General features: G+C 40.6%; 1 protein-coding gene across 7 annotated transcripts in view; it reads right to left on the minus strand.

The window, feature by feature from the left end:
* LOC135101445 (insulin-like growth factor 1 receptor) overlaps nucleotides 1–16132 on the minus strand; it is a 31775-nt gene that overhangs the window by 12022 nt on the left and 3621 nt on the right. For all 7 annotated transcript variants that reach the window (XM_064005406.1, XM_064005404.1, XM_064005408.1 and 4 more), the window contains 10 exons: nucleotides 7002–7142; nucleotides 5313–5435; nucleotides 4879–4984; nucleotides 4553–4689; nucleotides 4223–4334; nucleotides 3919–4032; nucleotides 2907–3054; nucleotides 2468–2676; nucleotides 2095–2275; nucleotides 966–1135 (listed from right to left, as the gene is read on the minus strand). In XM_064005406.1, the coding sequence (XP_063861476.1) occupies nucleotides 966–1135; nucleotides 2095–2275; nucleotides 2468–2676; nucleotides 2907–3054; nucleotides 3919–4032; nucleotides 4223–4334; nucleotides 4553–4689; nucleotides 4879–4984; nucleotides 5313–5435; nucleotides 7002–7142 (1441 nt within the window). The remainder of the gene's footprint in view (nucleotides 1–965; nucleotides 1136–2094; nucleotides 2276–2467; nucleotides 2677–2906; nucleotides 3055–3918; nucleotides 4033–4222; nucleotides 4335–4552; nucleotides 4690–4878; nucleotides 4985–5312; nucleotides 5436–7001; nucleotides 7143–16132) is intronic.

A 16132-nucleotide genomic window follows, 5' to 3' on the forward strand; every position in this document is an offset into this window, starting at 1 on the left:
AATCATAAGACTTAACAATGAAAACTCCTTCATCGAATTAACATGCGGATCTTGATGCGTTTGTGGATGCCTGAAGCACTTGTACGCCTCTATTCCTAACGTTCTCTTAGAAAAAAATAACAATAAAAATACAGAATTTTTATATGAAAATAAAATAAAAATTGCGATTAAGCGTGATCAGTGAGAGGCGCGTGACGTATTGACGTGTGTTGGAAGTGTAACGTAATATAATCCGACTTGAGGTGGAGTGTAAGCAGTGGATGATAAAAATTATATCTGTAGCTGCTGTGTAAGTACAGCATGACAGGAAAGTATATTGCTGTTGGCATTACCAATGATGATAGCAGTGATACTATTGTTGTTGTTGTTGTTGTTGTTGTTGTTGTTGTTGTTGTTGCTCTCATTATTATTATTATTATTATTATTATTATTATTATTATTATTATTATTATTATTATTATTATTATTATTATTGTCATTGTTGTTGTTATCGTTGTTGTTGTTGTCTTGTTCTTGCTCTTGTTATTGTTGTTTTTGCATATAGGCTAACGAATGCATATGATCATAGTTCTTGGTGGTACTGTGCTGCAGTGCGTGGTACACTGGAGAATGCAGCTGAGTTGCACACAGACAAAAGAGAATAAGGTGTTTTTCCTGCCACTCTAAGGTGAATTGAGGCGGTTGTAGTTAGGTAATGTTTCTAAGAGTAGTTCGACTGTTTCCAAGCCAGTCGAGAGGCGAAAAAAGGACTATTCACTGCTAAAGTAAAACAGAAATCATTCTTGGTTCTGCTAATTTTGTTCTACCAGTACACGTAATGCCTTTCATTTTTGTAAGCTTAAATATATCACATGATGGATAAACATAATGCGGTTTTGAGATGATGCAGCAACTCAAGACTCAACCACAAGGTGAAGCCTCGCTTGATGCATCTTGAGTAAGGAACAAGAAAAGAGGAAACTTACTACCGACTTGGGTTGTGATGTACTGGATGCTGGAGCGGCTGGCGTTCTTCACAGCGTCAATGTAATAGACGTCAACGTACACGGCGTACTGAGTGTAGGGCTTGAGGTTGTCCACGCCCACCACGCATTCCTTGTCTCGCTCGTACTCCCGAAAGACCCTCTCCCACACCCTGAGGAAGACCCACATATAACGGTGAGACACCCAACATTTTCTTACTGGAACTTCTGGAAGAAAAAGTTAATGGTGTTACGGAACTGTTATAGTCGCTCGAGGTGCGTTGGACGAGTGCGTGTCAATCAGCCGGGGAGAGGTAGGTCAAGAGTTGGGAGTGACCTTCCATGACGGCACACAGACAAGTGGTATTGATTCAGGCGGGCACAGCAACAAGCGTGCCGCTTTTTATGGCTTACTAACTTGTTATATATCATTCAAATAAATCTATATATCAAGCTTATTATTTATGCCCATTGAAGTGTATCGCGCCACATATACAATATTAACCTTAAAGTGCCAATAAATTAACATGCCGTTGTGTTGATTTAATAATTGCCTAGGAATCTGTCTCGTTCCAAGCATTGATGATCTTGGTTCATAATTTATAACATCTGAATGAGGCAGGCATACTGTTCAATGCTTCAAAAACCCAGCTCCCTTCGTCTGTCTACTCAAAACAACCTTCCAGTCAACTATCCCCTGTTCTTCACTGACACTCGATCTTTCTCTTTTTCTTTACTGTACATACTTGGTCTCTTCTTTTCTAAAAATCTCAACTGGAAATCTTATCTCTTGATAAAAACTGTTTCCATAAAGGTAGGCGTTCTCTGTCGTTTATGTCATTTTATCCTCTTGCCAGCTGCTTACTGTAAACGGGGGCCTCACCTGCCATTGCACGGAGTAGGGTTCCTAGAGGTTCCATATACAACTTCGATAAACAGTGTGAAATCGTAAAGTTTTCGTTTCATTAGCTTCATTCATCTAGAGCGTGGTACATGAATTAACGAGAGATAACGGGAAGATGAGAACAGACAGGCAAGCAATCAGACAAATAGGCAAACAGGGAGACAGAGACAAAAAAGCAGTGAAGGACTTTGCTATAAATGTGCCGTCAGGAGGCAGCTTCTCACTCACATGTTGTCATTGCAGGCGTCGCGGCCTTGATAAAGTGTGACCTTCTCAGGCGCCTCCCGGTAATACAAGTAATAGCCGATAACAAACCGATAATCGCGGCCGTGATAGTGGTACTTCCAGAAAACTTCAAGTCTCCCATGCTTCAGAGGGATGCAGCGCACCTCCAGGTCCGATGTGTAGCCTGAAATGTAGCATTCCCTCCTGTTACTGGGTGGTGGTAGAGAAGTGTTTGGTACACGATCCCTGTCATCGTATCTTTCAACGCTGCATTACAGGTTGGAAAAAAATCATATCATGGCATTACCTTGTAACATCAAACTATTGCCGAAAAATCATGCTTTCCTTAACAAAAAAATATCAACTGGACACTTACAAGGCGCTGAGTCCTCTGCATGGGACACATGAACGCGGTCTGCCTGTGTCACCTGTGCCCGGATGGCCAGCTCCCTGATCAGCCCCCGGCATAGGCTTGGGTTGTATTGGAAGAAGAGCATTCCCCGGGTGATCTCAAGGCTGTGGTTGCGGTGCTCCCAGTCCCATAATTCCCGCAACTTCTCATTGTCCAGCACGTAAAGGGCGTACCTGAGGGCGTGGCAGAGCAACACGGAGTACGTGAATTCATCTGACTTTATTCAAGAAACACGATTTTTAGGGCTTAATGACAGAATAGTGAGGGAAGCACAGTAAATCGTAACTGCTGTGATATAAAACAGTGTGGAGAAGCAATGGATGATGAGTGGCCGTGTAATGATTGAGAAAGAAAAGGAATGACCTTCACGGGACAGTCATGTAAAAGCATTCGTCGTGGTTACCTGCCGTGCACCAAATCCTCCCCTCCAATTTTCTCCAGGTTACTTAGAAAATTCAAGGAGAAGAGTGTGTCACAGCCGTACACCTTCAAGTAGCCCGTCACGACCTTCAGCTGGCCCAGGTTCTCCTCCAGCTGCTGCATCAAGTTCGCTGTCAGGAGAAACATTCCCGTGTTGTTATTTGGTACTTCCAAGACAGACTTTTTAGATGTAAGGCATTCCAGTTCAGACCATATGGTGTTTTTAAACATTCACTTTCAGCTTATTACTATTCCCTCATAAATTTTGTACAATTCTGCTTTCGTTCACAAAACGCGCGCGCTCAAAGTACTCTATCAAATATTCTCTCTCTCTCTCTCTCTCTCTCTCTCTCTCTCTCTCTCTCTCTCTCTCTCTCTCTCTCTCTCTCTCTCTCCCCCCGTAAAATCATTCTGAAGCCCTTTTTATTATGTAGGAATAAGTTGTCTCAGCATTATTATTATTATTATTATTATTATTATTATTATTATTATTATTATTATTATTATTATTATTTATCAATATAATTATCATTATCATCATCATTATTATTATTATTATTATAATTATTATTAATTATTATTATAATTATTATTATTATTATTATTATTATTATTATTATTATTATTATTATTATTATTATTATTAAAATCATTATCATTAGCATCAACATCATCATTATTGTTGTTGCTACCGCCGTTATTATTAGTTATTATTATTGTTATTGTTTTTGTTATTGGTATTATCATTGTTATTACATTATTGTTATTGCTGTTCTTACTGTCATCATTCTCGTTGCTGCTGTTGTTTTTGTTGTGGTTGTTGTTAATTGTTGTTACACATCTGAACGAAATGTAAGCAGTTATTAAAAGGTGAACAAAAAAAACAAAAGTACTTTAATAAAAACTGTTCCCGCCTGCTGTGCGTGGTGACTGGTAATGCAACATGTACAAAGAGAGGCGTGGCAGCCGTAAGGATCTCAGGGAGAAGTACTCACCGCCGCCTGACACTATAATTTCCAGGTTCCCTTTCAATTGCTGGCACTTTCGCAGTTGGCGCCCCAGATTTGCAGTGGTGACCTTTGTTCCGCGGCACGTCCCGTAGCAATTGTCTGCATGAGGAAAGTATGACTAAGAAATTTTTTTTTCTCATATCCTAATGATGAATTTTTGTGCATGTAAGGGCATCTTTGTAAATGGGCATCAGTCTGAACACATGAGACACATGTTTGAATGAGTGCATGAAGTGAGTAGGAAAGTCAAGAAGGTATAGGAAAGAAGACGGAGAGGTGGGGAACGTACCATTACATCGAACACAGACCAGCCGTTCAGTACCCTGCGGCCCCACCTCTCTCTCCACCTTCCACGGCTCCTTGGCACACTCGTTCTCGCGAATGCATCGATAATCTAAGTGCTGTCCAAAAAATATTTAGTGTATTACAATACTGTGAAAAATATAAGAAAAGTTTTCTTTATACTTGTGTTAAATTTATAGACATACGAAGATGGAGCTGGCATGTGGGCAAGGATAGAGCACATAAGGTAAAATAGAAGTTCTAAAAAGAACATGTAATTGTGTCCCCAGCAACACAGTTGGCTTTGAGTTAGTAACGCGTGGGACCATTGACTCACGTGGACTTTGTTGGCAGCAGACCTAGAACACTCAGGGACGCAAGTGTGGCCGTCCCGGTAATTCCTGCAGGCTACACATGCGTCAGGATCATGAAGGGCGTGGCATCCTCCCACACACTCCTCGTGGCACTGGGGACCTGGAGCGAGAAGAGGGAATGCTTGTTGGTATCTCTAGCGAGAAGACCTGGGTAAATCAAATAATGAAGCCTCAAGATGGCCGTGTGATGTGAATGTTGCCGCAATTCTCAATCACCCTCGTTAATTGAATGAGTTACAGACACACAAAAAAGGTACGATCATTTCATATCGTGTGTGTGTATGCTGACCTTGGTAGCAGCCGCCATGCGTAGTGCAATAGGTGTGGAGGGCGGTGGTGACATTGGCACAGTCCCTCTGCTCCTCACACATCGGGTAGATACACAATCCATAATCCTACCGGGATACAACACTACGTTCAGACACGTATAGAACACAGCATAGGATCGTAGTAACATATCTATCTTGCCTTCTAAAAGACAGACAGACAGACGGACAGACAGAGAGAGAGAGAGAGAGAGAGAGAGAGAGAGAGAGAGAGAGAGAGAGAGAGAGAGAGAGAGAGAGAGAGAGAGAGAGAGAGAGAGAGAGAGAGAGATTACGAAACATAGTGACATAAAAAGTATATGGAATGAGTGTTCGCTGACGACGTATAGTACATCGGTAATACATCACAGTAATTATGAGATGGCAATATTTGTTGATATTTGAGGGAAGTGTTTACCTGCACCACGTTGAGGGCCGGGGAAGGGGAGAGCAGATCCCAGCGGTTAGGAGGCCCGCTGCACAGATTTTTCTCCACCCGCACCGCGCCGCTCAGCACGTGGGTCAAGTTCCAAAGGTTTGGCTGACAGCGGGGAAAAAGAAAAATAAATCGTTAGCCATAAGGCGACACTAATATTCCACTTTACCCTCCGTGAGCAAACACATCTCTATTTTTAATATCCTCATTTGCTCCACAAATGTTGATACATTTTGAAACATCTTCACTACTTTCATGTGTGAGCTGCGTCTTAAAAGCAGGCAAGGCTGAGTTTTAAAAGCAGGCAGAACATGCTGTGCGGCACGAAATTTAACGAGTAGTATGGTATTAATTTACCCACAGCAAAACCATCGTGTGTGTGTGTGTGTGTGTGTGTGTGTGTGTGTGTGTGTGTGTGTGTGTGTGTGTGTGTGTGTGTGTGTGTGTGTGTGTGTGTGTGTGTGTGTTTGTGTGTGCGTGCATATATATATATATATATATATATATATATATATATATATATATATATATATATATATATATATATATATATATATATATATATATATATATATATATATATATATATATATATATATATATATATATATATATATATATATATATACATTTTTTATTTATTTATTTATTTATTTATTCTTTTTTTTTTTTTACGTTTTTCAATTATATTGTACTTATAGCTTCCCATAGTATTACATATGTACCGTTCTTGCGTACTGTACATGCCAACAGGCATGTGAGCTCTCCTCAAACTGATATAATGCAACTTTCTTTTTCGAAATGGTTCAAATACCTGTGCTGAAAAGCAAATCTGATCTTTGCAAAATGTATTACAATAACAGCCTCGTATCCATAAACAAGTAGCTATTTTTTGCTACAATAGGCATCGCTCTTTATGCCCGGGTAATTCACTAACTTTGTATCCCGAAATGCTGTTGAACCTGACGAAAAATCAGTTCGTTGACATGATTTGCGGTAATAAATGCATAGGAATGGTGGAGTAATTCCGTCTTATCTTTGACAGCCAACGAAATAGGCAAGGATGGACGTACTGACGCGAAATATTGTGTTTGCAGGACGTGCTTCACCGGTTACCGATGTGGTGTTGAAGAAGGTCGTCATTATTCTTCTACTGAATAATTACCTTAAAATATATTACTATGTTAACCATCTTTGAATCGAGCATGGCAAGACAGGTCCTTAGACATGAGTGTGGGTTATTCGATCGCTGTCTTTCCTTGACTTTCTTTGCTCAATTCATAAAGCTTTACTTTCTCTGTTTATCGACTACGTCGGGTGTTTCAGGTCTTGTACCATTTCTTTGCATGTTTTTGCACTTCTTTTATTTTCGTCACTATCTTTTAAATAAGTAATTTTAGTGGAATTTTTACTATTTTAGTCCGGCACATGAATCTGTAAATCAGTGACCTGACTCGAGCATTTCAGTAGGAATTTTACATCTGATACATTCGAAAAACTGCAACAATTTGTCCTTCACCCAAGTCAGTTGGCAACAGAAAAAACTTTCGTGTAAAAACAACGGTCCGCCTTTTTCTACCACGTGCTTAGCGTAAAGATAAATACGAATACTACGCAGCACTACAGCCCATCCTGGTACAGCAAGCATAACCTGCTTCAGGACATACTCACTTCTTGCAAGAAGATGTTACCATATATTACGAGGGAATATCCGTGGAAGAGTTCGCGTCCCCTGATGACAGCCAGGCGCGGGAGCAAGTGGCGCAGCGTTCTTAAGTACGAGAGCTGGTAGATGATCACGTAGCCAGTCACCTGAGGAAGAAACAACGATTGGAACTTTGTACGTTGCCCAGGCACCACCTGTCGGCACCGACACCTCAGTGTGATGAGCGCGAGATTATACACACACACACACACACACACACACACACACACACACACCGCTGAGTGTAGTGGTTAGCATGCTCGGCTCACAAGAAGGCCCGGGTTCGAATCCCGGGCGCGGCGAGGCAAATGGGCGAGCCTCTTAATGTCTAACCCCTGTTCATCTGACAGCAAGTAGGTACGGGATGTAACCCGAGGGGTTGTGACCTCGCTGTCCCGGTGTGTGGTGGGTCATAGGTCTCAGTCCTACCCGAAGATCGGTCATTATGAGCTCTGAGCTCTTTCCATATGGGAACGACTGGCTGGGTGACCAGCTGACGACCGTAGGTGAATTACACACACACACCATGGTTGGCATTAAAAGAAAAAGAAAAAAAAAAAACATCCTAAGTGTTATATATATATATATATATATATATATATATATATATATATATATATATATATATATATATATATATATATATATATATATATATATATATATATATATATATATATATATATATATATATATATATATATATATTACATATCAAAATATGGTTCTATATCATATTGATAAATAATGTGTATAAATGTACATATACATAAAAAATGTAAAAGTAGTCAAGCCTGACCCATTCGTTTCCTGTACAGTACAAGTTAACACAGGCTTTGTCCAACCTGACCAACCTGTAACAGCATGACTTAAACAAGTGTCTGATCTTCATTAATAGAAAGTGCCAAAATCTTTCAAGACTTCTGGCACTTAGCCAAAAACATCTCCAATAATTTTGCTTCTTCTTCTTTCCCTCCTTTATTTCAACCTGATGGCAGCACTGCCATCTCATCTATTTCTAAAGCTGAACTCTTAGCTCAAACCTTTGCTAAAATCTCTACCTTGGATGATTCAGGGCTTGTTCCTCTCTCTTCTCCACCATCTGACTACTTCATAATACCCACAAAAATCTACAGTGATATTTTCCATGCCCTCACTGCGGAAGGCTTATGGGCCTGATGGGGTCCCTCCAATTGTTCTCCGAAACTGTGCCTCCGTGTTTGCACCTTGCCCCGTCAAATTCTTTCAACTTTGCCTATCAACATCTACCTTTCCTACCTTCCTAATTAGCGTGACCATTCTAATCCTCAAACTACCGTCCTATTGCTTTAATTTCCTGCCTCTCTAAAGTCCTTAACAGGAAGATTCTGAAACATCATTCACTTCACAACCGTCTATCTGATTGCCTGTATGGGTTCCGTCAAGGCCGCTCTGCCGGTGATCTTTTGACTTTCCTTACTGAGTCTTGATCATTCTCTTTTATGATTTTCGTGAAACTTTTGCTGTTGCCTTAGACATATCAGAAGCTTTTGATAGAGTCTGGCACAAAGCTTTGATTTCCAAACTACCTTCCTACAGCTTCTATCCTTTTCTCTGTAACTTATCTCAAGTTTCCTTTCTGACCGTTCTGTTGCTGGTAGACAGTCACTGTTCTTCTAAATTTATTAATAGTGATGCTCCTCAGTGTTCTGTCCTGTCACCCACTCTCTTCCTATTATCCATCAATGATCTAAACCAAACTTCTTGTTCTATCTACTCCTACGGTGATGCTACCAAACTGCACTTTTCCACGTCTTTTCGTAGACACCCAACCCTTCAGGAAGTAAACAGTTTTCGCAGGGAAGCCACAGAACGCCTGACTTCTAATCTCTTCAAAATTTCTGATTGGGGCAGAGCAAGCTTAGTATTGTTCAATGGCTCAAAACTCAATTCCTCCATCTATCAACTTGACACAACCTTCCGCTCTTATTCAATGATATTCAGCTGTCCATTACACTGAACATCCTTGGTCTGTCCTTTACTTATAATCTAAACTGGAAACTTCACATCTCAACTCTAGCTAAAACAGCTTCTATGAAGTTAGACGTTCTAAGTCGTCTCTGCCAGTTTTTCTCTACCCCTTCCCCCCAGCTGCTAACTCTGTACAAGGGCCTTATTTGTCCATGTATCGAGTATCTTTCACATGTATGGGGGGTTCCACTCGTACCGCTCTTTTAGACAGGGTGGAATCAAAAAGATTTTTGTCTTATCAACTCCTTTCCTCTAACTGACTGTCTTCAGCCTCTCTCTCAGCGCCACAATCTTGCATTTCTAGCTGTCTTCTAACGCTATTTTCATACTAACTGCTCTTCTGATCTTTCTAACTGCATACCACCCCTCCCCCCGCGTCTTCTTTCTCACACCCTTATTATGTCCACTTCTCTAATGCAGGAGTTAACCAGTATTCTCAATCATTCATCCCTTTCTCTGGTAAACTCTGGAACTCCCTGCCTGATCTCGTATTTTCAGCTTCGTATGACTTGAACTCTTTCAAGAGGGAGGTTTCAAGACACATCCTGTAATTTCTGACTACCGCTTTCGATTCGTTTGGGGACTGGCACCTCAATGGGCCTTTTTTTTTTTTTTTTTCTCTCTCTCTCCCGGTCCCGCTTCTACATGAAAAAAGAAAAAAAACACTTTATACCTTTTCTTACTTTAGATTACTTTTACTTTTAATTACTTATTTTACTTACTCCAGATTACTTTTTAACTCCTTATTTAAGCTGATTTACATATAAATATGAGGAATACACATAAAAATAAATAAAATCCCAAAAAAAACAATGAAACCAAAAAAAAGTGGGTTAGGTTTTCAAAAAAACCGGATTTTTTTACAATCTTGACACACACACACACACACACACACACACACACACACACACACACACACACAGATATATATATATATATATATATATATATATATATATATATATATATATATATATATATATATATATATATATATATATATATATATATATATATATATATATATATATATATATATATATATATATATATATATATATATATATATATATGCAGAATTTCTTATCGATAAGATTTTTTTATTATTATTATTTATTCGTCACCTAAGAAGACGCCATAAAGCCGTAAATGTTGCTGCGCCGGAATACCTATATACTAATAAATTAAACAAGTATTTGCTTTGCTCTACAAAATCCAAGACTAATTGAATACATTGTGTAATATTTTTGATGAGTTCGTGTACTGCAGAAATGGCTCACGGCAGAGTAGCCGCTTTAGAGCCCTGACTGTTTTCTTGTGTGAACACTCGCGTACTCATCTTTGAAGAATCCAGTTTAGTCTTTTATGATATTCTGAAGAAAGGAGGATGAAGTGAAGTTTGCTTAGATTGTTCCTGAGTTAGTTTCTCTGATGCAGCACCGAAGAACACACCATAAATAACACGCAACGGAGGAACAGCAGCAAAGTGTCAATAAAAAACATGGATGATCGTCAACAAAGAGTGCCCAACATATCTACCGATACACAGTGTTCATAAGAAGGCACGACACACGGGGGTTCAGAGGAAATCAGGTCGTACACTAAACAATGATATGGTCACCGAAACTCGAGAGTCGAAAGAAATGCGTTCCCTCCGAATGTTTTAGGGTTTTGCTCTATTATAAGAAAAAGTATAGCATAAAAATGTCAGTTTTTTTTTTTTTTTTCCATTTTTCTAACAGTTTACAAATAGCCATGATTTTCTTGAGTTACTGAATTAGGTGTTTCCTTGATTGTTGCCTTCCGTGTGTTCTGTGCTGGCAATCTTTTCCACATTAATTAATACAGATTTTGGTACCGTTTTCCAGAATCTGATTTTCTGTGTGTGTGTGTGTGTGTGTGTGTGTGTGTGTGTGTGTGTGTGTGTGTGTGTGTGTGTGTGTGTGTGTGTGTGTGTGTGTGTGTGTGTGTGTGTGTGTCAGGTTTGTTTTGTAAGTGAACGAATTGAGTGAAAGAGAGAAAGTGGTCGAGTATCAGGAGCAGTTTATGGTGCGTAGAATACGATGGAAGAGCCAGAGCTAAGGCATGAGGAAGAAAAGAAACATTTATTTATAATAAAGGATAATCCAAAAAAATTTCTTTAATATGGGGACAGGTAAGTACTATAGGAAAAGGTTGTGTCGATTATATAAATTAAGGAATTTAGTTTTTGAAGCATTGATCAAAGTTTGTCGTGTCCCATTAAAGAATATAGAAAGATCACTAGTTAGGTGTTCTGTGATTTTCTCTCCGTAGTGTTTAATTTCTGCTTAGTTGGATGTCTGACAAATGACATTGAGAGATGAGATGAGATGAGAGATGAGAGATGCAAGTTATCATTATAAGAGTAGGCAGAAGAAGAGGTTGAGCTGAGACAATTTTTCTGTAATACATGCAGTCTTTGATAGGACAGTCTTGTGAAACCCTACTGTTAGTAGAATGACGCTTTAAAAGAACAATGGCCTTCTACCATTGAAGCGTTAGAACGGCCAGAAAGAGAACTTACGGTTAACGTGCAAAGAAATTATAGAGAGCGTATGAAGGGAACTTAGAGATTAAAAATCTATACTAATTTCTATCAAATGTTTTCATATCTAAGATAAGAGCAAATGTTTCCCCTGAGTTTACAAACACACACACACACACACACACACACACACACACACACACACACACACACACACACACACACACACACACACACACACACACACACACACACACACATACACACACACACACACACACACATACACACACACACACACACACACACACACACACACACACTGACACGAACAGTTCAAAAGAAAACAGCAAAAATCATTCTTACACCAGAATATAGCAATCATGACAACGCCCTCAACACACATTGCCTCACAACACTGAATAACCTCTTCACTTCCAACCTGCTCAAGTTACTCCCCATCCGGTCCTGCACTGACGAACACAAAAACCAACCTGGCCCATATATGGCATTTGATGAGCTCTAACTTAGTGCCCTTACACACGAGGACACTAGTGTCCGCCACCGGTGTCGGACACTAGTTGCCTCCCATATTATCAAATGGAGCCTTTCACACGAGGCAACAGCTGTGTCCCAAGCAGACAACTTCCGGGCAACAGATATTTCGGTGTCTCGCTCCCGCAACACGTGGCGGACACTGACGGTTGCCGCCACTCACTGCAAAGCATTGTTTTAAATGGAAGCTTTCACACGTAGCCACCAGTGTCCGCCACCGCTGCCCACTGGCCAGCTTCTCATGCTCAGTTTGACACCCACCATCATCCCATGATGGAAGGAGACGGCCTATCAAGGACAATTTCGAAGATGGTGGAAGAGAAGCTGAACACGGAGGACCTCATTTGTGAAATAGAAAAACTACCAGCACTATGGGACCCATCTTGTGAGGGATATGCAAATAAGATAGAAAAGCAGAACTACTGGAATGCAATAATGGTGATACTCATTCCTGATTTTGAAGAGAAACCCCTCTCAGAAAAGAAAGAAATACGTAAGCAACAAGTAGAAGCTCTTCGTTTCCCGCCATTCTTCCGACTGAGGTGTGTGAGTGGCTCACTAGTTGCCAGGCGGTGTCTTGAGCAAGGACACTAGTGTCCGACACCGGTGGCGTACACTAGTGTCCTCGTGTGTAAGAGCACTAAACCAGTGGTTCCCAAACTGGGGGCCATGTAACAGAATGTAGGGGTCCATAATCTGAGGATATGTATATATTAAACCAAAGTTTTTTTTTTTTTTGGCGGGTAGGCAACCAGTGGAGGAAAATTACAGGTTCAGTACAAATGACTATACTACATAGACAAATGGCTTTTCGACACCTCCTACCATTTTCTTCAACTTATTCCTGTGAGGCTGCATTCTCTCAACTACTCCACATTAAAACGAAATATCGCAACAGACTTGAAGTGAAGCATGACCTACGTTGTGCTTTAAGTGAGACAAAATCATGAATCAAGAAGGTTGTTGATAATCTGCAACATCACCCATCACACTGAGTGGAATGGGGATTCAAATGAAGGAAACATGAACCTGGCATGAATGTTCAAAAGCAAATAGTCTTGGAGAAGGTGGATGTGTGGCCACTGAAGGCCATGGTTGTGGCAGTTAATTATGACTCCCTTTGATGGCATTTCACTTCATAATTATAGTCATCAGATTTGTCAGATTCAAAGATCAGATCATATGGCGTGGGATCAATACACTTATAAACCAGTGGAATCTTGCCTTATTTTTCAGAAAGATAGAAAGATAGATTTATATAGTACAATATAATATAATACATATAGTGAATAGAAAAAAGTACTCCAACCTCTGTGTGTATGTGTGATTCACCTACGGTTGTCTGCTGGTCACCCAGGCAGCCGTTACCGTAGTGAAAGACCTCAGAGCTCATAGTGTGTGTGTGTGTGTGTGTGTGTGTGTGTGTGTGTGTGTGTGTGTGTGTGTGTGTGTGTGTGTATGTAGTATGTTTACATATAAGTAGCGTGAGTGGTCTATTTTTCATGAGGTGCAACCACTGGAGTCGTTTTCAAATGTAAGATATGGACATGTATGGGTGGTGGTGCTTCTGACACTACACCGCCGCCACCATCATCAACCATGAGCTGTCCTTTCATTAAATGGCGTGTTGTCATGAGGACATAATCGCGCCACACTCAATGGTGCCATCAGCAAGGCACCACCAGCTGATTGTCATATTCATGGCTGCTCAGCACGCTCTCGCGCACATGCACCAACCCACTCACCCAAGCGCCCTCGCGAACGCATGCACTCACCCTCCCCACCAACTTCACACACACACACACACACACACACACACACACACACACACACACACAGAGTTGCCCACCCTGACAGGTTGCCACCCACCTCCCGCTGAGCATGCAGAGATGGCATTTTTTTTCTTTCTCCCTCCCTTCCTCCTTATACTGGCGTCCCTGTGTCTACCACTCTGTAGTAGTAAACACTCTCTCTCTCTCTCTCTCTCTCTCTCTCTCTCTCTCTCTCTCTCTCTCTCTCTCTCTCTCTCTCTCTCTCTCTCTCTCTCTCTCTCTCTCTCTCTCTCTCTCTCTCTCTCTCTCTCTCTCTCTCTCTCTCTCTCATACACACACACACACACACACACACACACACTTCAACCTCCTTCTAGTCACACACACACACACACACACACACACACACACACACACACACACACACACACACACACACACACAGTTGATTTAACAGTCAAATAAAATTCACTTTTAAAATCGATTTCTAAACGGTGGTGGGTGGAATGTCACAGCTTTTCGACCGAATGATTCTCATGTATCAGCAGGAAGACTGCCGCCTTACCCAGGTTACTGCCATTTGTTAGAGATTTGTGGAGCGCTGATACAGGAAGCGAGGCTGACAAAAACATCTTCCGAATCAGCAGGACTGAGGGACGGAAAGCGAGTCGGCAAGTAGTAGAGCACACCTAATGAGTGTGAGCGCCACGTGTTGGAGGGAGGCAGCAGAATGTTTGTGAAGTAATAAATTTCGAGTGTTATGCACGGAGGTCAAGACTAGTGTGACCAATTTTTTTAGCACGCCCTGCCTGGGCCGCTCCTACCAGACCGAGAGGGAAGTTGTCTGTCTGCCGGTGGCTGCGGAACGGATTCGGGAAAAGAGACAGACTCAAGGTGTATGTAAAGCGTATGTACCTCATGTCATTATTCCTCGGCATTTATAAGTGAAATGTTCAATAGTTTTCTATTTGCATGAAAACTTGTAATATGTGTAAGTATCAGTATTCAATGCTATATTAAGCACCGAAGCCGATGCTCACTTGTTGGTAGTGTGGGGTTAACCAGCTGGTCGCCTGCGGGCATCACTCACGGCCAAGTCGCGCTCAGACAAAGACGGGCAGGATGGTGACCGAGGTAAATACTTTAATTTTGTAGTAAAAACTGATTGTCATAGTGGCAAGTTAATTGCATGTATTGTTAATGAATATTGTAATATGTTGAAAGTGTTTAATATCAGTGCATAATGTTATCTTATAAGAAATTGAGACCGAGAACTTGTTCGCAGTTCTTACGGTCATGCCTACCTCATCAATAAACGTGTCAGGGAGAACTGCCTTTCCTCGACCCTACGATGATGGGTGTGATTAGTAAAACAGATCACCTGAGAGCCAATTGATGCCCAGCCGGTGCGGCTACACAAGGTAAATTGCTTTATGAATAATAAATATCTCATTCATGTATTGTCATATTGCATTCATGGCTATTAAACTGTTGTTTCCTTTATATATATATATATATATATATATATATATATATATATATATATATATATATATATATATATATATATATATATATATATATATATATATATATATATATATATATATATATATGATTGATGATAATGAGTAAAACTTTCATGGAAAGTACTGAGTGCGAAGTGAAACTGTATTTCTACGTGGTGCTGTATTAGCACTGTGTGTGTGTGTGTGTGTGTGTGTGTGTGTGTGTGTGTGTGTGTGTGTGTGTGTGTGTGTGTGTGTGTGTGTGTGTGTGTGTGTGTGTGTGTGTGTGTGTGTGTGTGTGTACATTCATACACACATACATAAATATAGATGAATAGATAGATATGATAGTCTAGCTAGGATGAATAATATGTTGTCAAACCCAATATTTGTAGTAACACTACACTGTATAATCTTGCATTATCATAGTTGTTAGCTTAGTAGTTCACCTTTTCTTTTGAGAAAGATTTGCATAAAGCGCAAAATAAATAAGTAAAGAGTTAAAGACAAGAGTGAGCGGAGCTGGAGTGTGGGTTACCAGGAATAGATGGACGGAGGGCGGTGAGGCTGCGAGGCGCTGCCTTCGCTGTACCTGTGCCTCAACCCTGGCTAGCAGGAGAGCGTCCTTGTTTTGCCTGATTACACAGTAGGCGGCGTTACCTTAATGGCAGCGGCAGGGAAGGACAGCGTTCTCTTGGGTTGCAACTTCCCTTCAGACCCTACCCAACACTACCTTTTATCCATGC

Source organism: Scylla paramamosain, chromosome 6, assembly GCF_035594125.1.
Source record: "Scylla paramamosain isolate STU-SP2022 chromosome 6, ASM3559412v1, whole genome shotgun sequence".
In the NCBI taxonomy this organism is placed as follows: domain Eukaryota; kingdom Metazoa; phylum Arthropoda; class Malacostraca; order Decapoda; family Portunidae; genus Scylla; species Scylla paramamosain.